The 27,343-nt window shown below is 41.1% G+C and overlaps 1 protein-coding gene across 3 annotated transcripts in view; it reads left to right on the top strand.

The window, feature by feature from the left end:
- The first annotated feature begins 3,506 nt into the window (after positions 1-3,506).
- The window catches only part of LOC110480499 (integrator complex subunit 6-like), a 39,694-nt gene continuing 15,857 nt past the window's right edge, over positions 3,507-27,343 (top strand). For 2 of the 3 annotated variants that reach the window (XM_021548485.3, XM_021548486.3), the window contains exons 1-8: positions 3,507-3,775; positions 3,860-3,937; positions 21,553-21,702; positions 22,127-22,216; positions 22,531-22,714; positions 23,517-23,645; positions 25,469-25,632; positions 26,685-26,837. In XM_021548485.3, coding sequence (XP_021404160.2) covers positions 3,509-3,775; positions 3,860-3,937; positions 21,553-21,702; positions 22,127-22,216; positions 22,531-22,714; positions 23,517-23,645; positions 25,469-25,632; positions 26,685-26,837 — 1,215 coding nt within the window. In that variant the 5' untranslated portion in view covers positions 3,507-3,508. The remainder of the gene's footprint in view (positions 3,776-3,859; positions 3,938-21,552; positions 21,703-22,126; positions 22,217-22,530; positions 22,715-23,516; positions 23,646-25,468; positions 25,633-26,684; positions 26,838-27,343) is intronic. The other variant, XM_021548484.3, reaches the window with a different exon arrangement.

The following is a 27,343-nucleotide window of genomic DNA, read 5'->3' as shown; positions in this document are numbered from 1 at the left end:
CAACTGTGAAGGAGCTATTATTTAGAACAATTTCTTACCTTCCAAACCCGCATCCAGCTGCACACAAATTCTTTAAGTTAACAGGGGATTTCACCTTTCTGAAAGGGACAGCACAGATCTATGGTTGCCTAAGAGCTAAACCCTTCGGAATTCTCACTGTGGTACTGAAAAATGCACCTTCTATGGTGCCAAGCAAGTCCCTTAGCTCCGGTGACAGCTTCTTTTTTTGTGTGATAGAGATCATACCTCCCATCTCACTGCATGGATTAATCCATAATTTTGTAGTGATTTAGCAGTGACCATTTCTGCTCTGCCTGGAGATGTTTTAAATTAAGAAGGAAAATCATCAGGGCAGCTGTATTACATGACCAAGATATGGAGCCACAGCAGCAGAGGGAGGTTTGAAGAGTTTAGCTGTTGATCCAGATTCTAAGTAGATAATTTCTGACTAATGTATCCAGTGTGCCCCAAATTCAGGTGGCTAATCTGTGCCAAAGCTGAGCACCTTCACTGTCTAAAGCAGCATGGTTTCTGTCTCCCAGGTGTATTACTTGTTAAGGATACCAAGCAGCTAGGTGAGAAAAAAGTAAGATGAAGCAATATAAAAGTGTTAAGAAACAAACTGTTAGTGCTAAAATCCTGTTAGAGACAACAGCTTAGATGTTAAGCTGTGTTAGAACAAGAAAGAGGAAAAATAATACTTTATCAGCACAACAGGAAAAAATACCACTGATCTGTTTGGTTCAAAAACTGACTAGAAATACCAATGCAGAATTCTGTTCCTTTTAACTATGGGATAGAATACCTACATAGAAATTATTTCAAAATATTTAATTATAGAAGAGCTTTACCTGCTGTACCTGTTGTGATTAATTTCCCCATAAAGACAATTTCTTTAACTATTGCTGCTGCAGAAATATAGTAGATGAGTGTATTTTCAATTAAAAGCCAAGAAAAGTTTAAACTTTATGGAGATGATGAATGTCCACTGCCATAGCTGCCAGGTACTCAGCTCTGCAAAAACAAATAGTATGGAGGAGGAGTAAAAGCCACTCTAGCTGTATTAATGCATGTTCACAAACATGGTGTCTGTAGAAAAAGAATAAAAAGTGTCTCATTAAACTAAATAAATATCTTGCATTGTCCCTAGAAGATTGCTAGACTTTAGCTCTTGTGGTGTCCAGCTGGAGCAGGATCCAAAAAACAAGATCCTCAAGAGAGGAAGAGTATGTGAACCTGGCCTGCTGCTGCCCTTGGAAAGGTCAACCTGTGAAATAGGAAACAAGAGTTTCATCTTGACCTTTAAATACTATGTTTGGATGGGAAAGAAGTAGCTTTTAGGTATCTGGTGGTCTGGAATGATAAAAAACCATGGTGAGGATATGAATTTGTAATTGTTTAGCATTTCATACAACCAGACAAGGAGGCTGCAGGACACGGGGCATTGGGTGCCAGCTGGAATTGGCTGGGTCAGCTGGAGGCAGAAGGAGTCTCTGACCTCATCTGGTTGACATGAGAGCAATGCATAGGTGGCCTCATCGAGTTCCCATGCCAGGACCTGGCAGTGTTAGGTGGCTTCTTCCATTCAGGCCTTTGCAAATCCATTCCTATCCAGGAGTTATCTTTCCAGGCTAACATGCAGCAGTTCAAAAATACAGTATCTGCATTTTTATTTTATCTCTAGAGATTCAAACCCCATTTGTTTCAGTCTGGCTCCATTCATGTGCACTAATGACATGCATAAAAATATTTATCTGTTTATCCCTCCTGGCCTTTCTGCTATAATTGTTAAAATTCAGAAACCGCAGATATGCATGCACAACTTATGGAGGGCCTGGATAATGGAATGGAGTCTCAAAATTTGACAGGATTCTTTTTCAAAATGAGTTGCTTCTCAACTCTTTAACTTACCTACTTTTGGTTCAATAGAATTAATTAATGAGATGTTATTTAAAAAATATCTGCAGAGTTTTTTTGTTAAAGACAAACTTCTTTCTAAAGCAAATATAGAGACATAGCAGGTCCTGTGTGCAGATGTTGGGCTTTTTCTGTTGACAAAAGGGATGAGTACATGCCTGAATCAAATGAGTTTACATCTCTTGATTATTCTGATCAAAATGGGCAATGGTCCCTTTACCAACATTTGTATTTTGTACTGCTTTGTAATGGGGCATTAGAATTCACCTGTGATGTTGTGCAACAACAGTACTGTCCAAGGGCTTCACAAAAATGGAGTGAGAACTGAAACAGATTCTGCCTGCTGTTGAAATGAATGACAAAAAAAATGTGGAAACAATATTTGAATTTAAAAGCACTGGAAAATATTATCAGTTTCTTTATTACTTTAAAGTTAAGATACAAGCTGGCAGTGCTTCTTCTGTGTGTTTTGGATTTACTCCTAGAAGAAAACAAGTATTTATGAGTGGACATAGTGCTAAATACTTCCTCAGCCTCCTTCCCCTTATCTGGTTGCTGTTGGTGGTGGCTGCCAGGTCCCTTGGAGCAGGACACCTTGAAGAGGAGGCTCAGGGAGGACTTTATTTCTCTCCAAAATTACCTGAAAGGAGGTTTTGCCAGGTGCAAGTTGGGGTCTTCTACTACGCAATAAGTAGCAGGAAAAGGGGACATGGCCTTGAGCTGTATGGGGAAGTTTAGATTGGACATTAGGAGGAATTTCTTCACAGAAAGGGTGATTAGACATTGGAATGGGCTGCTCAGGGAGGTGGTGGTCACCGTTCCTGGAGGTTTTAAAGGAAAACTGAATGTGGCACTCTGTGCTGTGCTCTGGTTGACATGGGGGTCTTGGGCCATTGGTTGGACTCGATGATCACACAGAGACTTTCCAGGCCAATTGAGTCTCTGATACCTCCTTTCAGATAATACTTTTTAAAAAATATTTTTCTGAGTGGTAGGAAAGATTTCAGGGTTTATGTATTTTCATCTTTGCCACAATTAATTTGATGCCATCCTGCCTCGATCCAGGCACACTGCGGTGCCCCGTCAGCGTGTGATGGCCAGATCAGGCACTGCCTGCGGGAGATGGCTGTTACCTGACCTGGGAAAGGCTCGCCTGTGGGGGCCGGGGATTTAGTGCTCAAGTGAAACCTCTGGAAACAGGAACGAGGGCGATTATATCACCGGGTGAGCTGCCGAGAGGCTTCGCTCGGTTCCCCGGGACCAGCACGCAGCTCCTGCATACTCCCCAGCCATCGAGGGCTGAGCTGAGGCGGTGGCGGGGAGGTGCGAGGCAGCGGCGCGGTGACCCAGCCGCGGGTACCGGGAGGCACCGAGCTCACACGGCGGCACCGGGACCGCGACCGGCCGTGAGGGGCCGGGCGGAGCGGCCCCTGGAGCGCGGGGCGGGGGACCCCGCAGAGGGGCGGGGCGGGCGCGCTGTGTGTGTGACAGGTGCGGCGCGCGCGCGCCCGCCGTCACCCCGCTCCCCCCCCTTCCCTCCCCCCAGCGCACGCCGCCATGAATATGCAAATGCAGGTATAATTGCCAGCCAATGGCGTGCGCGCTGGTCACATGGTGCTGGTGGAGGCTCAGGGAAGAGAAGTTGAGTCCGGGCGAGCTCGGGCACCGCCGCCAGAGCCGAGCGAGCCGCGGGCGAGCGCCGCGCCTCCTCCGCAGGGAGCCCGCCGGCCGGGGCTCTGCCTGGACCATGCCGATCCTCCTCTTCCTCATAGACACGTCCGCCTCCATGAACCAGCGGGCGTACCTGGGCACCAGCTACCTGGACATCGCCAAGGGCGCCGTGGAGATCTTCATGAAGGTGAGTGCGCGGCGCCGGGGGAGCCGCCGCCCCCCTCGCCCCCTTCGCCCCCGCTCACGCCGCTTCTCTCCGTTCTCTCCGCAGCTGCGGGCCCGGGACCCGGCCAGCCGCGGCGACAGGTACATGCTGGTTACGTTCGACGAGCCGCCCTACTGCATTAAGGTAATGACCCCCCCGGCCGCCTCGGCCCCGCGGCGGGGCCGCCCTTGGCGCGGCGCGGCCCCGTCCGGCCCGGCGGCGGCAGCAGCAGCCTGTGAAGATGGCGGACATTTTGCTTTTGTATGGAGGAGAGAGGCTGAGGGCGCTGCTGAGATGGAGGAGGGGGGGGGAGGAGACGGGCGGGCCGTGATTCACCGCCCCGGCGCACCGAGGGGCGGCCGCGCTCCGCCCCCCGCGGGGCGGTGGCTCCGGCGGGGCCGTCGCCGCGCCCGGGCCCGCGCGGCCCTGCGACCCCGGGACACGCGGGCACGGGGGGCGGGCAGGGCCGGGCCCGCCGGGCCGGGCAGGGCGAGTCACCCCTCACGGCAGCCGGGGCCCGGCCCTGGCGCGGCTGTGGGTGTGGGACAGCACCCGCGGCTGTTTCCGCCTCTGCGATTGACGAAGCCGCTGTGTTGGGGTTGTGTGTCCGCCTGTGCCGCCCGCCCCGTTCAGCCTGCTGAGCACGGCAGCCTGCGCCAGTGGAAGGTGCTCGCAGCTGCCGCTCCGTGCAGGCTCGTGGTGTGCTGGATGTGGAGCCATCGAATCGTCGAGGTTGGAAGACACCTTTAAGATCACCGAGTCTAGCCGTCAACCCAGTACTGCTACTGTAATTCGTAAACCACTAAATCACATCACCCAGTGCCAGCCTCTTAAACACCGACAGGGACTCTAACACCTCCCTAAACAGCCTGCCCTCTTGAATCATAAAAATTTTCTTCGTGATATCTGATCTGAATTTCCTCTGTCCCAGTTTAAGGCCATTTTCTCTGGTCCCTCACTGCAGGCACAGCAGAAGACACCCTTCCCTATCTCACTGCAGCCTCCTGTAAAGGAGTTGTAGGGAATGAGGTTTGCCCTAAGCCTCGAGAGCAAACAAGTCTGCCTCGCTGGCTCCTCTTGTCCCTGTTTTCTCATTCCTCAAGTCTGAGGCAAGTACAGCCATGCCATTCTCATCACATCGTCTGCACCACGAGGTTTAGGCAGAAGTAAAAAAAAAATCATGGTGCTGCCTCCCTTATGCTGTAGGCTGCAGCTTGCTGATGGAAACATCCTGACTGAAAACATTTAGGTAAAGTGTGTCACAGAAAGCATTACTATGGGAGTTTTAGAATCCTCCTGAATAGTCCCGGATTATGACTATATTTGCTCATAGTAATACACTACTTATGATAACTGTTAAGCTGTAGACCCATGCTATGAAGGCCAAATAAATTAATGTATGAATACATTGTTGGTCATCCTAGAGAAGAAAGGAATATATTGTCTAGATCTCCCAGCTAGAACTTCTTGAGATGTTTAAGAAGTAAGTAGACTCACTGGTGCTGTGAGCTTATTCACATTGATAATGAGGAAATGTAGCTATCATGAGCTATGAATTTTGGCTCCTTTCATCAGTAATAAATTTACATGGCTTTCTGAAGTGACAAGTCACAGAGTAAGTATTTATTATTTGGTATTGCTCCTTTCATTTCCTCAGAAGAAGGTGTGGTAGTAATTTCTGTGAATTGAAACCATCCTTGGCTTACAGAAAGTTACTGTCAAAAAACTTACATACGCCTAGGAGAGGTTTTTTTTTAGACAAGATGCACACACCATTTGCCCCATCTGTGATGGTGGCTGGATGCAAACCCTACATCTTCGTTACGCCAGTGTTAACTGGATTTCTTGTGTCCTAGATTTCTTCTAGTTTTGTGTCAAATATTTCACAAGTGTATCTTATGTTTGAGAAATGAACTTGCTCCCTGCAGTGACAGCAGGCATACTGGTGATTTTATAAAAAAATCACTTTGCTGCTGGAGGTCTGTGTGGTAATGCCACAGGTTATTACTATGGCTATACTCAGATTTGCTGAGGAAGATCCTTGGGGTTAAGAAGCATCTGTGTGCATTCTGATGTGCTAATGAGCATCTGACTGTTAACAGTTTTAGTAAATAGTAATTGAAATAAATGGGGCTGTGATACCCATCATAGCATTCAGTCATATTTAATGTACATTAAATAGCCAAGGGAAAAGAAAAGTATTGTGGTTCTTGTAACTTGCTAGTTTTTCTTCTTAGAAATTTATATTTCTGCCTTTAGCACACTGGTTTTTAAATAGGACCTCAAACAATCTTAAAATATTTTTTCAAAAATTAGTAACTTTTCTAAGAACAGGCTGCAGATTCAATAAATATGTGATTACAGTAATTATGATCACAAGTGCAGCTCAGCTATTGCGTAAAGACTCCATGGGATAATGAGTGTTGTTGGGCTGTCATCATGTCTGTTCCTTGAGCAGAGAAAGCCTCACAGCAGTGAGCAGATGACTCCCTGTTTGAAGACTTGTTCATAAAGACCTGCACTGGTATTTATGATGTTCCCTCTGTTGTGTTTTTTAACAACCACAGTTGTGCCAGGAAATCTTCCTGGTCTAGGTCAGATTCTCTGTCTTACAGAACATGCTTGTAAAATATATAAAATCTGGTTTTTTTGCTAATGCTGCTGCAGTTAAATACTTTGCCTTGATTTAGAGAATGTGAAAACAAACCTGGCAAGTGAATGCATTTTGCAGGCTTGCTTTCCAAGTGTGTGCAGCAATGGCTGTTTTACCCTCTTGTTTTCTTTATGATTTATACTAATTAAATTACATAGGCTCTCAGATAGTTTACCAGAGAAGCACTTGAGGGAAATAATCTGGTGGTGGAGTTGAGACCACCTAGGACGCAGAGGAATTACATGAACTTGAGTTTTGGAGCAGGGGTAGCTGAGATACATGTTTTGGATTGGTTTGTTTCAGAATTTGTTTGCCTGTAGCATTAAATTATTTCAAACCAACAGCACTGGTTCACTTTTGATGGACAAGAATATATCAAGAAAGTATGTATGTATGTATTGTATTGAGCTAAGTGGAAGAATCATGCTATTGCACAAATGATTTGCCAAAATCTGTGAAAGTAAAGTGGTGTTTTTGAAACTGTCTTTAGTATATATGGTTTGAAATTATTTACAGGACCTGTTGATGCTGTTTGACTGCTAATATTTCTCTATGCCATTTTTAAAACATGAAATAATTTAGTCCCTCATTTTGCAGTGGGGCTCAGCAAAGAGCTGTGATGACAAGTGTCTAAAGAGGAGTCAGGTGCTGTCCTGGGAAGGTGGGGATGGCAGGAATATCAGCCCCACTCTGGCAGCAGATGCCTCTGGAGCCTTATCAGCTGTTTGGCTTCTCTTTGCTATATAATGTATAGGTGGTGATTTGGGACAGCAATTATGATGCAAACATTTATAACTCTTACTTTGTTTCTAAAATACTCTACAGTAAGAGACAAATATTAAATATATTAAAAACATCTTATGAGATGTATTAACCTTGTAATTGTTGACTGATATGATCCTGTATAGGTCAGTGGAAAAATACCTGTAAATTTCATTGGATGTTGGCTCAAACTCTCATTTTATGAACTAAGGGAAAATTAGTATGTTATTTCATGAAGTAAGAGTTTTCAACCTAATGTTTTTAGTGCATTTTTTAGATTAAAATTATGATAGGGTGCTATCAAGTGAGAATGTGCTAGTTGGTGGCATGTTAACATGGAAGTGAGCTAGTCTGTTCTGGTATTTGGGTATCTGATTTTGGGTATTTGGCATGCATGGGAAGGTAATAAGATGTACAGTAAAGCACCTTTGTAAAAGGTGTCTATTACTATTAAAACACTAGTGCTTAAATTTAGGTATGGAAGGAGTTTATTTCCAGTGTGTATCCAGTTGGGCAAGAAAAAAATGGGTTCAGGAACAGCCTTGCTGCCTGGCAGGGTGTTTGACGTTCCTGACCTTCTGGCTAAGAGAAATGCATTGTCCTATTGAGGGAATACAGTTCCTGATGTGTCCTTGTTTTGAGGACTTCCTGTCCATGGATTGCTTGAGCCCAGATCTTGCTCCATCTCAGCCCTATTGTGGCCTGGTGCTGCAGCACCTCCGAGCCTTGTGTGCCAGCCCCACCCTTCTCATCCCTTCCTGCACAACGTGGCTGATCCGGAATGCCTGGGCAGGAGGGTGGGAACAGGCCAGGCGTGTTACTGACAGTGCTGCACAGCACTTCCCCAGCTCCCACAGGGGCCTGTCATGAGCTCTTGCTGTGCCCTCATGGTCTTCTGTGGCTTTTTTCATATATTTATCCAGTTGATTATTTTTTTTAATCACATAAATTTCAGCATCCTCTATCAAATAATCTGTTTCTCTGTAAGTAAGCACATGCTGTGGTGCAAGTGGGCAGAATCTTGTTTATTTCTTTGGGAAGTAATGGTGCTAGAGTAAAAGTATGGAGAAAAGAGAACAGTCTTCTCACCTACCCTTTTCCCTGCAAGCTTTTCTTATTTTCCAGTGATGATGTTTCAGCAAGATCTTTCTAGATTTGTCTGAAAATGGAGCTTATGCCAAAATCTTAGCCAAAAGAGTTTTTGAAAATGGAAGCAAGGCTTAACTCTTCATTTATTTTTTCCATTCTCGATTTTTGTGAAACCTCACATCCTGCAGTTTGTGGCTTGCTTGTGGATTTGGGCTGCAAATGGCGAGTTCAGGCCCAGACCAAAAACACAATGGTGGCCTTATGTGAAGTTATTGATTAACTGGATTGCCCTGTTCCCTTGTGACTGATATCTGGCTGCTGGCAGTGATACGGCCTTTCCTCAGGGCTCGAGGAATATTATTTATTATCTGGTCACAGAAATATGACTTCTGTTTTATGTTCATGTGAGATTCTACTGTCTGACCTTCATAAATGATCTGGTCATAAGTCAGAGGACTGAGAGAACATAAGTTATATTCTGAAATACATATTTTCCTCCTTCTGTTGTGTTATACTGAATTCAAGAGTCAGCTGTGACTGCACTGCAGAACTGGGCTCCATGAATTTGAGTGCAGAAATATGTACATAGCTGTCTAAGAAGTAGCTCAAATTTCTTTATACAGTGTGTGTGAAACACTGCACTGTTTGAGATCTGCAAACTGGGACTGATGGATAGGATGCCTTCCAGTTCCTCTGCTGTTCCCTGCTAGCCTGAACATATGTTTCAGTGCTAAAGAGCTCCCTTGTGGAAGCAGCTCTTCATGATGGACTTTGAGCAACCTCTTTTTTTTCCCCTGAAATTCTGGAGTTGGATTGGGATATCTTAGAGGCTGGATCAGGAATTTGTAGAGGCTTTTTTAAGCGTCTGTCAAAGAGTACTTAATGTATGTAAATAACCTGCTTGTTTATGATACTGAAATAGTGCTTCAAAACTGGGAGTTCGTAAGGTCACACTTGAGGAGAATAACTTTGCTGTCTTTTATTTCAGTGGCACAGAAGCTTCTGACAGAAGCGTTTTTAAATTTTGCTTTCATGGAGATCCTTTGCTGGTGCAGAATGGAACTGATTACCACTCACTCTGCACAGGGCAGGGGCAAATGAATAGGCTGTGCTGCTGAAAGAGATGTGAGACCTGTTTGTCTGTTTCTGGAAGAAATTAGATCAGAGCTCCTGACTGAGCTTCAGGGAGAAAGAGAAACCCAACCGTGAAACCTGTTGGGTTTGTGGCAAAGATCTGCAGGAATGCTGCCTGAGGTGGTAGGAAATGCATTAGTGTGTTTTTTCATTTTTGTGAAGGAAGAAAATCTGAGGAATACCTTGTAAACTTAACTGTAGCAGATCCATAGAATAAGTCTAAGTTGATTAAGTTTTTACAGGAACCTTGAGACACTGAAAATCATTAGGTTTTATATGTAAAAGGTCTGACTTTCGGCAGGCACGAGTACTTGGTGGTCTGGCCTGTGCTGTGGAAGGGGTGGTGTGAGCAGCTGGGAATACACTTGGAGGTTTACAAGCTGGCAGTGGGGTGTGCAGGCAGAATTTTTGGTGCAAGGCAGATAGCAGCTGCAGGGCCAAGAGGGAAGCTGCTATCCTAGAGGTGCAAAAGGGAAAGAGAGCTGAGGTCCGTGGGAGAGGCCTATCTTTCTCTGCAGATATGCTGTTAATGAGCTACACACTTAGTGGACCCACTAGCCAGGCCTTGTTGGAAAGGGGGAAAAGAGGTGCTGAATGTAGTACTGAGGGACTGGATGGAGTGTAAGCAGCACACAGTGTCTGTTCTTGATAACTAATTCAGGAAACTATATTCTGTACTTGTTCAGTGGAGAGAGATAACCAGTCCTGTTCTACCACTGTACACTTTTTGGGTCAGTTACAGCAGTATTTTTATTTCTGAGCACTAACATCTTCCATTGCCTGGGAAGTACTCCACACACCTCTCCTCCATGTCTTCCACTGTGCATGTTTGAGGCTTTGTTGTGAAATTTGTGTGTTTTCAGAAGGCTGTCTTAGAGCAGAAATGACTGGCAGGTTAAAGCCAACAATTGCTTTTCCTCTATTAAACACAATGACTTAAGGAAGAGAAACAGAAGTCAGTTGTTTAAGGAACACTCATGCAAATAGGATTGTCTATTTTTTTTGAGGGCAAAACAAAATCAACTTAATAGTGTTTGGGAAAAACCACCAAACAGTTTTTACATGCTTCTTTCAGTTTAACTGCTTTATCACTTAAATCTGACTGAAGAATGTGCTTTTAAAAGTTTCTTTTTTTAAATTAGGCATCTATTCTGAAATTGGATATGTAAGACCATAGGCAGAAGGTTCTTGTTGGTGCAGGTGGTAGGTCTCAGAATCTGAAAACATCTAAAAATGTATTTTACTAAAATCCTACGAATCATCAGTTGGCATCCCTGCAGCAAGCAAGGAAGTATTGTAGCCCCTTTCTGCTTATAAAGGTACTAAATTGATTCCTATAGAGAGTGTCCTTTAAAAAGCACATTCCCATTCCTGAGAAACGTCATACTGGTTAGTGTAAAATGTGTTAAAATGCTTTTAAACATGCATAAGCATGCTGCTTTACTTCTTTGTGTCCTGGTTGTGAGTTGTAAGCAACCTCTTCCAGGAACTGGTGTAATGAGGACAGAACATTATAATGAGGAATTTTGTGAAAAGTAATGTACCTTTTGCTTTAAAAAAAAAACAGTAGTAATCAGGGTGATTAATTCCTCTAAAAGGTATAGTTTTGTGCCTTTTGAAATTGGGGTATTTTGTAAAAAACAAATTAATGCAAGAACTTAAAGGTGATGGTTAAATTTTTGAAAGGAATTGATTTAAATGGAAGGACAGTTCAGAAATTAACTTCTTGATAGATATGAGGGTCTGAACTCTGCTTGACTGTCCTTTTTATTATTATAATTTTGAAGTAGTTAAATACTTGAACTCATGCTTCCACCTGCTGCCTGTCTTCACAGAAGGGCAAGTGTGTGTTGCTGGGTTAATTCTTAATGAAAATATTTTAACTGGTTCTGCTCCTACAGGAATCTGCAAAGTAAAAGCTTTCTTTCTCATGTGAGGTGGGTTTCTGCTTTGTGCTGTACCACAGATGAGATGCCAGAGGCCTTGAAAGGAAACCATCATCTGTTCATAGCCATTATAGCAATTTATGTTTTCATCTTTTTATTTGGTTCTTTATTTGGGCTTGGACACATTCAAAGATGTAAGCCCTTAAGACTAAAGGATAAACTAGACAAAAGTAGATAGGTTTGCATTAAGAGGCTTTACTCATCCTCAGTGCAAAGGTCATTTTTATTTTAAAAATAGAAGCTTAAAATGTGGAATCAAACAGTTGAGTTGGATCTTCAGAGTTACATTTTTGTAGGAAGGTGTTCTGTAAGGAGGGTGCTTTGTGAAGTTGTTGGTTCCTGGCACATGGAATCATTGTGGTCTGACTCTACCCCTTTTGTGCTATTATTATTTCAGTTTTCCTTTGGAGGTTTTTGAGAAGTGTCTTTTTTGTTGTATATATGTAAAAAGGCCTGGGCCTTGCACCCTGGCTGTGTTGGCTCACATTTAGCAGTGGAAAAAGGTAATTAAGATTGCAGACACTTGTACCTTGTTCACCCTTGCATATTTTAGAACAGCTTGCCAGGAGGAACTGTGATTTGCAGCAGTGGTGCAACAATGATGTTTTGAACTTGCTGTGATCTAGAAAAGATGTATCTTAGTGCTGTCTCCTACAGTGTTCCCATAGCTCGGGCAGCTGGGATCCAGTGGGAAAAAGCACGTTCTGTACCGTGTGACCTGTGCTCTGGAGCTGCGTGCTTTTGGAGGGGGGAGCAGTACAACTCCAAGGGCCCTGTTAGAAGGGTCCAGATGGCTTCAGCCTTAGTGATTCTCTTATTTTGAATGCCTATATCCTTGATTTTATTTAATAACAGGCTAACAAAAACCCCCCACAAAATAAAACAAAAAACCCACAAACAAAACCTCCAAAAAACCCCAACCCCCTAAAAAAGCCCCCAAAAAACCAACCAATCAAAAAAAAAAAAATCAAATTTTAAGAGCAGCTGGTGCTGTTCTAAGTGTAGATTGTTACTTAAGTAATGCACTCTATAGATTGAATCTTGGAATTTTTTTACTTTCCTAAATTTTATCCTTACTGTGCACTTCTTAATAATGTAACTCTTGTGCTTTTGTACCTCCCAAAAACATAACAGGCAATAATGGAAAGGAATTTTTTTGCTTTGATTTTTTTCTGGCTAATTTCAGAACACTTGGAAAACATGTAGCAATCAATTTCAGCTGTAAAGCAGCATGTTTTAGGATCGAGGTTTTAAGAATGTGCCAAGAGATTAATTCTTGTAAAGAGACTGTTATTGTGCAGATCAGAATCTGTAGTTGCCCATAGACTTGTATTGATTTGTATATTCACTCTGCAAAACATTAAGAAAACAAACTTTCTTTTGGTGTAAGAACTGAGATTGACAAGGATCTCTGAAACTTGAACTGCTTATTGTCAAATAAGTAAACAAGTCTTGTTTTATGTTTAAATAGCTATTATTATTATTTTTATCGTTATGATATTCTGTCCTTGTGTATCTATGCAAATTTCAGCATAAGCAGCACTAGATTTATTGAATGTTATTCTAGACTAAAAAAACTTAACAGTTCAGAACGCCTTCATTTTACTTTTTAAAGATAAGGCAATTGTTGGTTTGTGTTCTTACAGATGCTTTTAAAGTCTTAAACGTGTGAAATAGTGTTTTAAAAAGTGAGACACTTGATAAGATGGATGTTGTCGAGCAATTAATTGGGCAGAAAACAAAGATCTACAGTGTGGTTAAGCTGGTGTTGCTATGCTCTGCTTCTAAGTGAGTATAATGCATTAGCACTGGTCTTCATAGCTTGTTAATGGTTCAGCCAGTGAGTCTTGATTAAAAAAAAAAAAAAGTTAAGCTCTGCTTTGTGGGAGAATGTGCATCTGTTGAGGCAGAACACTTGGTGCCTGTAGCTGCTGCCAGGGCTCCCGATGGTTCTCCCAGGCTGGGATGTGGTGGGACTGGAGGGCTGGATTAGGACCATGTGCCCTGTACTCAGAGGGCCTGGCCTGGGGGAGCTTTCTCTAATCAAAAGAGCTTAAGCACAGGTAGTTACTTTTGGTCCAGATGACTCTTGCATTCAAAAGAAATCCAACCTTGCCATCATCTGAAATAAAAATCTGGTCATGATCCCAAGGCCATCAGTGTATTTTTGGCTGTATGAGAGTGAAGTTATTTGCTGGGCTGGCTAGTTGATATTTCCATGAGTATATGAATTTAATGGTCATCTAAAGTATTCCTTTTCCTCAGCAGTGTGTTGAACAGCATTTCAGACATTAATTGAGGAAAGCTGGTGATTAGATGACTCCTTCTAGATTCTTGAGTTTTGAAGTGAATTTACAATACCTGTAGCACTTTGGTGTGCTGCTCTAGTTCTGTGATGTGCTTTTTGGAGGAAGGAGGAAAGAACGTGGCAGTTTGCAAAATAAACATGAATCATATTGTGTTTTTCCAGCTCTGGGCTGTAAAGCTAGAGTATCATCAGTAATGCTTTTCCACTTGATTGCAAAAAATGTGCAGAGAGGAGTCCCTTGTGCTGTGTAGTAGCGGCTACTCTGTAACCTCTTAGCTATTGCCTTTGTTCCTTGTGGCTTCTCCAGCCATGCTGAGTGTAGGAAGGGACCAGGAGAAGGACAGAGCTGGGGCTGACTGGTAGTGAGGGTAGATTTGGTAGGCTGAAAGAGCAACAGGCACTGTGAGTAGCTGAAAATCTTTGATTGAAACCTCCATGTTTCTGCAGTTGCCCTCTCTACAGTGTTTGGATAAGATGCACCTATAATGGTATTTCTGAAATGACTGCTATGCTGCTGAACAGGAGCATGGAGCCTCTTGTTATGCTTACTGTGCTAAGGCTGCAAACTGTGATTACTTCTGTGTTCCCTCTCCATTAAGCTGTTGTGTGAAATGTAGCTTGTTCTGGTTCAGCACTGTACTGAAATATCCTGGCTTCTCGAGTGTTCTTCAGAAATAGGTGCTTTATTAACTGGATAGTGTTTTTCTATTTAAATAAGAATGCTTTTTGGAACAGGGTGATACCATAATCTCTTTGGTATTTATACTTTCCTTTCTTCATGTGTTTCCTTTTTTCCTTGTACAAGAAAAAGTGCAGTGAGAGTAACTGTCAAAATGCATGAAACACTGTTGACCAAAAAGCTAAATCCAGAGATGGATTGAAGTAGGAGCAGCAGGTAATAAATAAAAAGGTAGTGTAGGATTTTTTCTTTCTTGCTTGGCATTGATTATTATCCCTTGGTTCCAAGCAGTTTCCAGCTTTGAGTTGTTCATACAGCTTCTGCATTTGGCATTCCTATAGGAGAAGGTGCTGCTTCTCTCTAAATGCTGATACTAACAAAAGACCCCAGTACACGTGTTGTAACTGGAGCTTAAGAACCTCTCTGCTTGTGTTTTGCAGGGGTGCTGTGCTCAAAGATTATTTGAGTTGTTCATGACATGAACATCTTGAATTCTTCTTGAAGGAAAAGCGTTTCTATGTTTTATTTAATGGTGAAGTCATTTTGAAAGGACAGTGAATTGCATGGTGTAGTTTGACTGAGCTTTCTTTGGATTTTTTTTGTTTTAAGGTTTCATGGAGAAATAGTTCTTTCTATAAAGATGAAATAGTTTTCTGTGTAGCTGACTGCCTATAATAAAAACTGGCACTTACATACTGTGCTAGAATGCAGTTAACATTCACTAACGTGCTTTAAAAAACCAACTGATTTGATCTGTCTTCAAAAATTATTTAGTTTGATGGGTGCAGGTACAGGAGAGTTCAGCTTAGAAATGTGCAATTGAAGGGGATCTCCTGGACATCTCACTTCACACTGCAGCCCTTCTTTGGAGTGCAAGGCCTGGATTGCTTTGAGGGGAAGTGAAGCTGGAGGGTGCTCTCCAGGCACTGAGTGGTGAGCCCAGCAGGGGCTCTAGTGTGGCTGGTGTGTCCCAGGGGAAAGCTGCTCTGCACTGTTTCCAGCTGTGTAGGGAAAAATAGTGTGGGTGAGGGCAGGAGAGATTCTGTGTTATCAAGGTACATGGTGTGTCCCAGAGAAAAAGGAACAATTGTGGTGCCTGGAGCTGGATGAAGATAGTGGGGTGTGCAAAGTGACAGCTTTCTGCTAAAAATCTGGTGTCAGACTGTATCAGCTATGTGGGATCAAAGGAATCCTCTACTTCAGTGTCTTCTTTTTTTTAAGACGTGTTTTTTTTTCCTAAAGATGTTTTAAAGCAGTTTATGCTTCTCTGGTCTCTGACACATTTTATGTATATTAAAACATCACAAAAGTTTATTTAACTGGAATTTAGATGCTTTTTAAAGAACTAAATTTTCAAAAAGTCCCCACTGGATTTAAAGAAGCACTTTTGATGGATGGTTTTCAGTCTGATTGTCCTACAAAAGCAGCAGAAATAACTTTAGAGGAAGAAACAATTAGCTTACTATTCACAATACTTAACACTCTGACCTGGTGCTCACTAGCTCTGATGTAAGGAGGACCAAGTGATGCTTCTGTAGACTCTTCACTGTACTTGACTACTCTGGGATTATGGAGGGAGTGGTTTAAACCTGTGAATGTGTTACCTGCTAAAATACTCCTCAGATGAGAACTGAGAAGGAGGGTCTTTGTTAGGCATGTCTCAGAGCAGATAGCAGTGTGCACCTGCTGGAGCAGGCAGTGAGCCCTGCTGCTCCCTGCACTCAGCACCACCCCAGTGAGGAGCTGAGTTCAGACCTGTGTGCCAGGGTCGTTCTGTGCTGGAGCTGGGCTGATCTCAGATATGAGAGGTGGGTGCTGTGCTGCTCTCCTGTGCCAAGAACAGAAAAGAATTGATCTTGGGAGTTTCTTTGCTATGGTCTGTTTAATGCTGTGCAGTGCCAGGACTGGTGTTACACAGAACAAACTAGAGAGTAGAAGTGCTGAAATAAGAAGAGTTCTGCAGCCAAAGGTACAGAAAACCTGAGAACTCTGTTGCCTCAAAAATGGCATTCATAAGTATTTGGAGTGGGGTCAATGTCTGTGTCTCTTAGAACTGTTTTTCTGCCCCATTTGCACAGACAAACATTTGCGAGGATGAAATTAGAAAATGATTAGTAGGTCATATGATTTTGAATTATTTTAGGAAAATTAAAAATGTTAAATAAAAATGTATTTGGTGTTCATAGTGTAGTCAGTACCTTTCTTCTCCTGTGTACTATTTTTAGCTAGCAAATCTTCGAATAACAGATCAAACACATGGGGGTGGTGTGGGCATTGGCTGCTCTGTACTGACAAGAAGCCTTACCCTGTCCTTCATGGGCAGGGGGCACATGGTACTAGCACCTCTCCCTCTCCCTGTTTGCTGAGTTTTATTGTGGCAGAACTGGGGTGACCAAGACTCTCTTGGCTTGCTAAAACTCCTATGCCAAAGCTGTCGATGCTCAGGCAGGGAAGCTCAAGGCAGCATAGGAGGTTATTCCCTGCTGCAGAACCCGCTGAGCAGTGCTGGGTTCAGGAGATTACAAAGAGATGGAGATAATTCGGCATTTGGGAAGCAGCCCCGTGAATGATAGGGTGTAAAAAGAATAATTCAATTCTGTACAAAAGAAACACTTGACTTTGCTTGACTTTGGCTCAGACATGAGTAGGGCTGAGTTGTGATCATGTGTACAGTCACCAGTGAACAGAAAGGTAGTTTAAAAATGAGTAATTCTGTTGATTTGGGAGGCAAAGTGCTCTGCTGGTTTCTCTGTCTTCCTGTGGTACTTGGAAATTCCATAGCAGCGGTGGTTTCAGATTTCAACAGCTGATTTTTTTTTTCTTGCCTTTTTTCCAAGTGATTGCCACTGACAAGCTAGGATGCCACAGACATGTTATCTTCAAGGTAGTCTCTTTTCCTAAGATGGGTGCAGTTAATAATAGCTTGAATTATTGAGATACTTTGAACAAGTTGTAATATCTAAAATGCAGTTGTTCTTTCTAGATTAGCAGAATTATTAAAAATGTGTATGTTTGACTAACTATTGAGTATGTACTGTAACACAGGCTGTTGTGATTGGCATGCAGGATTGCAAATTGTCTTCTTGGAAGATTATTTTTAGTAATGTTGCAATTTTAGAATTAGATTTGAAAGCAATCCAGTGAACAATAAACTGTGCAGTTCAGTCTTATGGCATTGCTTATTATAAGCTCTGAAGGTAAATACTTGCAGCCTCCAAAGCACCATGTCCCTGGACTTCCTGAAGGTGGTGAAACTGGGAACTGCTTTGGACCTGGAATTCTTGTGCTCTAATGCCCAGCCTTTGGCTCTGCCTCTTTTTTTTTTTTACAAGCTGACAAAACTGTGCCAAGAAATAGTTGGAAGGAATAAAAGAAAAAAAGCACAGCATCAATCAAAGCCAGAACAAACCAACAATGAACCATTAAAAAAATTCAGTAAGACCAGTAAACCTGACAGATAATCCAGTGTAGCTGAGATTTCAAGATCTGTGTTACGTATATTCAAAACTTGGTACTGTTTTACTTGTATATTGATATTGCCCCCTTTTATGTGATAAAGGTGGAGTGGTTTCTTTTTGTTTTTTTAACTCCTACAGAATGTTAAGCTTTTCTTTCTAGTCTCTTGCAAATAAAATCTTCTGTTTCTCCTAAATCTTGAAGGTCTTTTTAAGCTACTGACTCTGACCAAGTTTTTCTTTTGCTGCTCAACTCTGTTATTTTGATGTTCAGTTAGTCCTGATTCTGCTTGGTCTAAATAAAATCTCTTTTTCTTCACTGTATTTTTCACCTTGGTGTTTGAATTCTCATTAATGTGGGGCTTTCTCCTGCTGAAATAAGTTGTTTTGACCTTACCTGCTTCTTGAAGCAGCTGAAATACTTCTGTAGCTGAGTGGTGAAATATAAGCAGGGCTCGGATTTGTCTGAAAACTAAGTTACCAGAGAAAAATGTTACTTTTTAAGTATGTTATTTCTTGTCAGCATGATTTGCTTGCCAAGGCTGAAGCCAGGCACTGGAGGGTGGTGTGATGCTTCCAAATCTCTGGGTGGTTTGTAGGATGGTATCCAGAGCTTGCAGAAGGCCAAATGACAGTGCATTTTTGTCTGTTGTTGGCATAAGCAAAGGGTGAGATTTTTGATTTTAGTACTTGTTTTTTCCTAGCTATCTTTGAAAGTCTTCTGGTATGTGTTTAGAGTCTAAAATTATTTGTTCATATAAATTATCAAAGGAAAGGTCAGTAATATACTGGCAAGGTAAAGGCAGCTCAGATGGCTATTAATAAATTCTGGACATAAAAGTGACTAAGTCGGAATGTAATATTGAAGATTAGAAGCAAATACTCTCACTGTTCAAATTGGTTCATAAACAGCTGAAATAACTATTATTCAGTTCTGACTTTTTAGTTACTGACCTGTAGTAGAGGATTAGTAGTTTTGTGGAATATGTTTGAATTTGGTCCTTCAAAGGTTGTGGGGTTTTGGTCAGGTTTTTTTTGGTCATTAGTGTTTCTCCTGGCAAATAAAGTCAGTGGGTTTTTTTGTAAGCAGTGTTAGTGGTAGTATTTTGATTTTAGGAAGGATTATTATTTAATCACTTCAATGTGAACTCATTGTGCATCTGCTTGGTGTTGGGTACTTGACTCTGTTTTGCCCTAAGAATGTTCCTACTGTATATGTGGAAAGGAGAATATACAGACTTCTATGGAGCTGGCGTTTCTGTCCCTGAAATACATATTTCATTATATACATTGGCTTGAGTATTTCTGGAGAAAAACATTTTACAGAAGTAGACTTGTCATTGATTTAAGTGTTTTTGATTAAAGAATCTTTTTTTTAGGATAAGGTAGCAAATGGAGTACATTAACTAATCAGTTTTTTAGTTAGAGCTGGATATGGAAATCTTGCATTTGCTGTTCTTATTATGAGAAGTTCTTCCATTTTACTCTGTTTATTTCAAAGGTACAGTTCTCCTTGGCTTTATCTTTAAAGATCCTGTGAGAGCTGTAAGATAAAAAATAGTTTCCTTGGACAGCCAACCATTGGTGATCAGCTGCTCCTTGTACCTTCAGCTTCCCTACTTCTGCCTGGGGAAATGGTACATGTTTTATTTTGCAGAGAGTTGACCACACTGCAGCAAGATCAAACAGAGAGCTGGAAGCTGAGCAAACATTTTCACAACGGGAAAATAGCAGAATCTCCAAATACCAGTGAAGAAGACTCTTACTGTTTATTTTATAAAGAATACTCTTAAATTCATTGGAGTTCAAATCAAGAAATGTAGACTGAGAATAATGTTTCTTTTGTTCCCCCATGTGCTTTAGAAACAACTTGAGGCAAATGGTTTTTGCTGGAAAACACTTTCTGAACTCCAGCCTGGCTGTTCCCAAGAACACTGATGGGTGTTTTTGCCAGACAAAAGGGAGCAGTCTCACCTACATTTATGGGTCTGTGGAATTCAGACAAAACAATTTTGGTAACTATTCACTTTAAAATTGTTTAAGAGAAGCTTTTTTAGGATAAGGCAAATCATCTTGTTGGGTTTGGTGCTATTTCACTCTGAAAAAATACTGTGAACCAAGTCACTTTTACTCTAATAAAACAGTGACTCTATGCTTGCATTTCATTTTTGCCTTGAGCTGACCACAGGTGTGGGAGGTTGCTGTGGCTCTGCTGATGAGATGCTATATTTTGAGTTATGCTTGTGTGTGAGTGTTGGTGTTTTATTGAGAATTACCTGGTTCTTTTGAGCTGCCAGGGCAGTTTAATCATAAAGCTGAACTAGTCCTGGTGAAAGTCTGTTCTGTCTTTGTCCCATTGCAGAGTTTTCTTACTTGCATCCCTTGCATTAATCTCAAGCTTGAAGAACTGGTTAAGGGAGCGAAACTTGACCAAAATACTTTTGTTGTATCATCTTATGATAATTCTCCTTTCTGAAAAGAAATCCACCCAGCTTAGGCTTGTCAACTCAACAAAAGTATTGATCATCACATGTCCTTTCTACTTAATTCTAATATCTTTTACAGTTCTGAACATGTCTATCTTAAGACCATTTACAGAGCCCTCAGTGTGTACTAAAGGTTGGCAATGGGATAGAGCTGCTTAAAAAAAGCACAGGAAAATCCTGTCCTCTTGTGTTCTTGCACAACTTGGCACAGCCAGCAGGTTGCACAGGGAGGAGAACCTACTTCACCTGGAGGATATGTTGCTCAGAGGTGTCCCAGCAGAAGTCAGGCTGTCTGAAATGATGCTCTCCATGTCTGCGTAGCTGGGATTCCTGGAGGAGCATGGGGAATGTCTCTGGTGCCAGATGCTAGCGAGCCTGGGTGAATAACTGCTTGCTTGCTTGCTGCAGGAGTGGCTTGGAGAGTATGGTGTGAAAGCAAGGCTGAGAGTTACAGGAATATCCAGGACTCTCAGGCTTTTAGCTGAGGCATCTGTAAATCCTGTACCAATTCCCTGTGAGCTGGTTTTCTAAAATAGCTTCCCAACTGTGCAGCAAACCACTTTTAAGGGAAGGGAATGTGAATCACACCTGTTGGGCCTGCTTACCAGAGGGTCCAGAGTGTTTGGTTGGACTGATCCACCCTCATCACTTGTTGTTCCTTTGATCCCTAGGCTTTGTCAGCAGTAATTTTTTTAAAGACCTCCAAATTTTTAAGCTGTTACCCTGAGACATTAAACAGTGATTTGATTCTTAATAGGGTGTTTGCAGCCACTCCTTTCTTTTCTTCCCTTTAATTTATGGAAGAAAGGATAAAAAGGAAATGGGTATGTGCCAGAAGAGGCAGTGACATTATGGTGCTTTTATCTTGGTTTTACCTTTGCAGTTACTTTGGCAGTTGCATTTCTGATTTCCAAACTTGGCAGTTTCTCCTAAAAAAATATTTACATGCTAAATCCAAATACTTCTGTTAACAGCGTCATCTCTACAGCAATTTTCATGGTAATGCAAAGTTTTTCCAGTGCTTGGCAGTGTGTGTGTTTCTTGAGTCTCCCATTGTATGTGTGACCATGTTTCACATCAAGTTGTGCATACCTGGATTAGGTGTGTGCAGCATGTAAATGGTGCAGTGCATCCGTTAATCAGGAATATAATTAATTTTTGTTGGGAAGAGAGATAAATGCCAACTTGCGGTTGATTGCAGTTTGCTACTAGAATAACTAATAAGCTTTTTTTGTTTTATGTAACAGGCTGGATGGAAGGAAAACCACGCAACATTCATGAATGAACTGAAAAACCTTCAGGCTTCAGGACTAACAACACTTGGTCAGGCACTCAGGTCATCGTTTGACTTGTTAAATCTCAATAGATTAGTGTCTGGAATAGACAACTATGGACAGGTAACAAATCTATCTATAGTCTTCTGCCTTTTGTATTTCTGTGTTTTCTTAAGTTACAGTTGGTGAGGGATTTTGGTGGTTCAAGTTCCTTTTTGCATTTAACTTTTTTTAATGTTGAATAGCTCTGTGTAAGAGCTTGAACTGGGAACTAATTTTTTTCTTATGGCTATGAAAAGACCCTGGAAAATGCTGGCATTTTCTTCATTACTGGAGTACAAAGAAGCAGAGTATAAATGCCCAAACTGTAGACTCACAGGAGTAGCCCATCTTGTGTAGTTCCGTGTGGTTCCACACTTACTAAAAAAAATTACAGGATTATTTTGAAAGATTGCTTATCTTACTGTTTATTTTATAATGACAAAAATACAAGTCTCTCAGCCTGTGTGTTAAGGTTGCTCTTTGCATTCTTGTGCTTTTTTTGTAGGGAAGGAATCCGTTCTTTTTGGAGCCATCTATTTTGATTACCATAACAGATGGAAACAAACTGACAAATACAGCTGGAGTCCAAGAGGAGGTAAATGTGCATTAAGTTCTTTCAAGTTATGATTGTGCAGGTTGGTTCTATGCTGCTGAGTATTAATCAGTTTTTTCCTGCTAATTGTACTTCTTCATCGTTGACCTGTTTTTATAGAGAATAGAAACCAGCTATTCTGTCATTGCCAAGCCCCTAAATTCATAGTCTGTAAGGGTTTTGAGATGAGAACTTGAGATAAATTAGTGGGTTGGAGAGAAAAGGGGTCTTTTACAGATAAATGAATTAATTTGGATGTGATGTTTTTAGCTGGTTTGTCAAATACTATAAAATGTTCTTAAATCTTTTTTTACCAGCTTCATCTTCCATTGAATTCTCCTTTGCCTGGAAGTGAACTAACCAAAGAACCATTCCGTTGGGATCAAAGGCTGTTTGCTCTGGTACTGCGTTTGCCAGGAGCTGCATCTGCAGAGCCAGAGCAGCTTGGGAGTGTGCCTACTGATGAATCTGCTATCACACAGATGTGTGAGGTTACAGGAGGTAACTGGATGCTTTTTTGCTTTGCTTCACATTTGGCATTTGCCTTGAAATACTTATTTTCCTTTAATTCACCTTCACCTCTTCCTGTTTGTCTGAATTACTCTGTGTCCATGTGAATCCATGTGGTGCTTTCTTGGATTCCAGTAGCATAGGAGAACTTTAAAATAAAGCAATATTCCTATTTCAAGTGTAGATGTGAGAGCATTTTCTAAAATGCAGTAGGAGGTTTTGGAAAATTTCTTTGGTTATTCTGGAGGTTGGCTTTGCTCATCATGAGTTTTTTTTTAAATTTTTTTTTTTTTTAAGTGTTGAATTGAGCAGGACTGCTATTAGTGAGATGTTAATTCTGCTTCAGGGCTGATAAGCTAAATTTAATCTTTAAAAAATTAATTCTGGAGCCTATTGCTTGATATGTTGATTAGAATTTTTTTTAAATTGGTGCTTGGAGAAATTGTTGTGTGGGAGGAGGAGGTTTGAGTAGACAAAAGCAGATTACATAGTCTTGGTGAAATCAGGCCTTCCTAAGGGCCTCTATAAACTTGGCCTTGGTCCAGCCTGATGAAGCCTTAATGGTCTCTTTTTAGTAACAAAATCTCAGCAGGCTGTGGGGGTTTTGGTTCTTTTTGGTTGTATTGGATTTGTAAAGTACTTTGCCTTTTACATAAACTTGTACATAGTTTGTTATTATTTTGGAGAAAATTACAAGCCTTGGCAGCATGACTTAGGTAATAAAACTTCTCCTTAAATAAGATTACTCAAAATTTGCTTTTCTGTTTCCCCATGTAATTTCTCTCTTGCATAGGTCGTTCGTACTGCGTTCGGACACAAAGAATGTTGAATCAGTGTTTAGAATCTTTAGTTCAAAAAGTCCAAAGTGGAGTTGTTATTAACTTTGAGAAGTCAGGACCAGACCCAGCTCCTATTGGAGAAGGTACAGTGATTGTTGTTTTTTTTTTCCCTGCTCCTAATGTTCAAGACAAAATATTTTGTTTGTGTGTAGATGTCCTTAAGTGTTTTCCATGTTCTTCCTGCCAGCTTTTTCCTATAGTGAACAGGATACACCTTTTACAAATGTTAGTTTGATCCTTGCTAAGTTCAATGATACCATATGTCTGCACATGCTTATATGGATCATCTACTGCTGGCTGGCTCTGTGTCACTCCTCTTTTTGGATGGCTGAGGAAAGTGAATGTTTGCAGGAAGCATTTAAGTTTGAATTACAGTGTTGTCAGGACTGCACTTAAAATAATTAAATCTAGCAGTAGTGTATTTAAACACTTCAACATCTCTAAAGCAATCTCTGCTTAATTTTCTGTAGATTTTCATTCTGCTAAATGATCACAGATCAGTGAGATGCAGGTGAATGTTCTCAGCTGTGAGTGAAAAACTGCAAAGAACAAAGAATTACTTTGCTCCCTGTTAGTCTGGTGTATAAGAGGAAAAGAGGATAGTGCACTCCAAATGTGAAGCAGTTCTTCAGATTTGGAGAAGTTCATGGCTTAAAGGGAGAGGGCTGAGTAGTTCCAGTTTAGGAAGTTAGGATCCTGGAATATCTGAAAATAGAATAGCTTTTAGCATCACCTGAATATTCTGGCAAAGCCAGCTTTATTCCTGCTTTCATTCTAGAATCAGCTTTTTCTATGTTTGTTTTCTCCTTTTGCTTATTTAAAGAAGGCTTTCTTGTAATGCTGTGGTGGACAGCACAGCACCAAATTCCCAAATGTCTCTGGTGGCCCAAATGTTCTGTCCTATGTGGCAGAATGACTGGTGAAATGTGGGGATTTTGTTACCTTCATTTCTGTCACATTTGAATGGTGATGGACTGTGGATATGAATGTATAAAAATGCCAAGACTTTTCATCTCTATGGGAATTGAGAAAGTCCTAAACTAGAGAGAAATACTATAGGATTTTCCCAAGTTGTAAAAATCACTGTTTTTATAATGCAGAGAAACAAAACTGATGTTTCACAGAAACATAGTTTCCACAGTATTACTGACTAATTCTCTAAAGCAAGGAAAACTATTAATGTAAAATCTTTTTAAAACACTGAAGATTGGTTAAGTGGGTGATCTCTGCTGTGCTGTTTGCTTTGAAGAGCAGTCTTTGAAAACTACTGGTTACATCTATCGTGCTACAAAGTTCTTTATCCTCAGTATGCAGGAGTTCTGTGCTGTTGGGCTGGCAGGCAAGGCTGGCCTTTGCAGCAGGCTGTGGGGTTTAGGTGATCTGTGAATTGTTATAATTAAAAATATGGCAAAAACTGCCTCCTGCAAGATGGATCCAACTTCTCCAAGAAACTTTGCTCCTCTTTGAGTTTCCATGTGTGGCAGCATCAGTCAGTGAGCGCTGCAGCCCATGTAGAAATGCAAATGCCAATTCTCAGCCTCTCCAGGTGCAGCAGAACCAGCAGCAGTAGCTTGGTGCTGCCTGTGGGAGCTGTGTCAGACACTGAGCTTAGGCAAATACATTTTCCATAGCATGTGAGTATGCCTTGCTGCACTCACTGTGTAATGGCTGTGCCACAGGAGCAGAAGGGAGATCAGGGCAAATACTGGAATTGTTTCTCAGATGATTCTGTGATACACCTGGATGCATAGGTTATTTCAGCCTCTGATATAAAGATCTGTATGTCTTTGGAATAAGAGTAATGAAATGCATTACTGGCTGCTAATACAGAAATTTTGCTAGCAGACAAATGCATGCATGTAGCTTTTCATTTTCTTTTTGTTATTTTGCTTTGTTTAAATTTTAGATGGACTTGTTGATTCATCCAGGCCCATCAATTCATTTGCTTCTCAGCCGTGGCATAGTTGTCATAAACTCATTTATGTACGGCCTAACCCTAAAACGGGTGTTCCTGTGGGACATTGGCCAATCCCAGAATCTTTTTGGCCTGATCAGAATTCACCAACACTGGTAAGTAAAATAAGAACTGAAAAAAAGGATTCTATACTAATAGTTGAACAGACTGAAAATAGATAATGGATAGAATAGTTTTTACTATCTATTTATAATATGATGTGACTTTGCTTTAAAGGGTTAAAACTGTTTTTGACAGAATAGTATAACCTAATGTGGCTACTTTTAACATGTGACATTTCTTGTATCCAGAAAGTTCACTTCAGTGTATATGGTTAGTTAATTTGCTGAAAGATTTTAGAAGGTTAAAAAATAGAACTGTAAGTTACTTCATGTAGCACAAATCATAGTGAGCCTAATTAAATTTTAATCAAAGCTTTATAAAATTCATTAACATGGAAAAAAATGAGTATTTGTTTTTGAAAGAAGATCAACCATGGGTTTTTTTTCCTTAGTATTACTTCATGTGGAGACTCTTTCACTAGCAGGAAGAATTAAAACTGAAAGAGAAGAGCTACTCCCTGCAGAAAATGAGGAGAAAACCAGTATTAATTTCTCCTTTTCTTACTGAACTGATCATACATTTGGCATGCCTTATTAGCTTTTCGAAACATCTCTTTTGTTTGGCATGTTCTGTTCCTGCACTTTGCAAGTGCACAAGGTACTCTCTGTCCATTCTCCTTGCACCCACCTCCTGATTAAAGAGGGAAAAAAAAAGAAAGATTTCTTTGAGAGTTCTTTGAGAGATTCTTTGTGAATTGAGTGCCCTCTCCCATCTCTTTTTCTGTGGACTTCAAGCTAGGAAGAAGAGTTGAAGTCTCCTTTAAGCCTGTCTGTGTTGTAGCTCAATTGACATGAAGGCTTTTAAATATAAAGATAAATAGTGGCATATTAACCTTATTTTTCTCTTGGTGGGAAATTGGTTTTTCTCAATTAGAGAAATATTTAGTTTATATTCTGTTATGGGAGCTTGTGTTTTATTATCTTCAAAGGAATACTGTGTTTTAAGACTTACAGGATGGTGAAATACCCTCTTATGGATGTTTTTAACAGAATCGATGTGTTTGCCATAAATATGTGAAAACTGATACCCTTTTCCTCCCTTTCAGCCTCCACGCACAGCTCACCCTGTGGTGAGGTTCTCCTGTGTGGATTGTGAGCCCATGGTCATAGACAAACTTCCTTTTGACAAGTATGAGCTTGAGCCTTCACCCCTCACCCAGTACATCTTGGAACGAAAGTCTCCCCATACCTGCTGGCAGGTACTTGCCCTTTTTTTGATTCTAGAAATGTAATGGATAATCTGAGGTACTTCAGTCTTTGCAAGCTTGGAGAATTGGGGCCTGGTTCAAGCTCTGCAACAGATGAGAAGAAACATGTCAAGGTTTCACTTACCTCCTTTCTAAGAGAATTATCAGGAGTCAGAATTGAGTGTTCCTTCCACAGGCTTTGTAATCTCATTTAATTCTTTTTCTAGGTCCATCTCATTTTGCTAAGAAATATGCCTCCCAGGTTCCATTTTTTGCTAAATCGAAAATCTCTGCAGGGTTCCATTTGCTTACAGGGAAAAACCCAGTACTAGTTTCCATTATGTTACCTAATGAACAGCTGCAAATCATTTTCACTAGATGGTCGAGGCTGCTAATGGGAATTGAATGGAAGCTGTTGATCCTATTGACTAGATTGGCCTTGAAGAGGTTGAAGTTCTGTTGCTGAAATATTTGTCATGTGATACTTTTGTAATTTTTTTATAAGTTTCTGTGTCCTC

This window comes from Lonchura striata, chromosome 14 (genome assembly GCF_046129695.1).
Source record: "Lonchura striata isolate bLonStr1 chromosome 14, bLonStr1.mat, whole genome shotgun sequence".
NCBI classification, from domain to species: domain Eukaryota; kingdom Metazoa; phylum Chordata; class Aves; order Passeriformes; family Estrildidae; genus Lonchura; species Lonchura striata.
The sequence above is the reverse complement of the archived record's forward strand: the minus strand, read 5'-3'. Positions and strand labels throughout refer to the sequence as shown.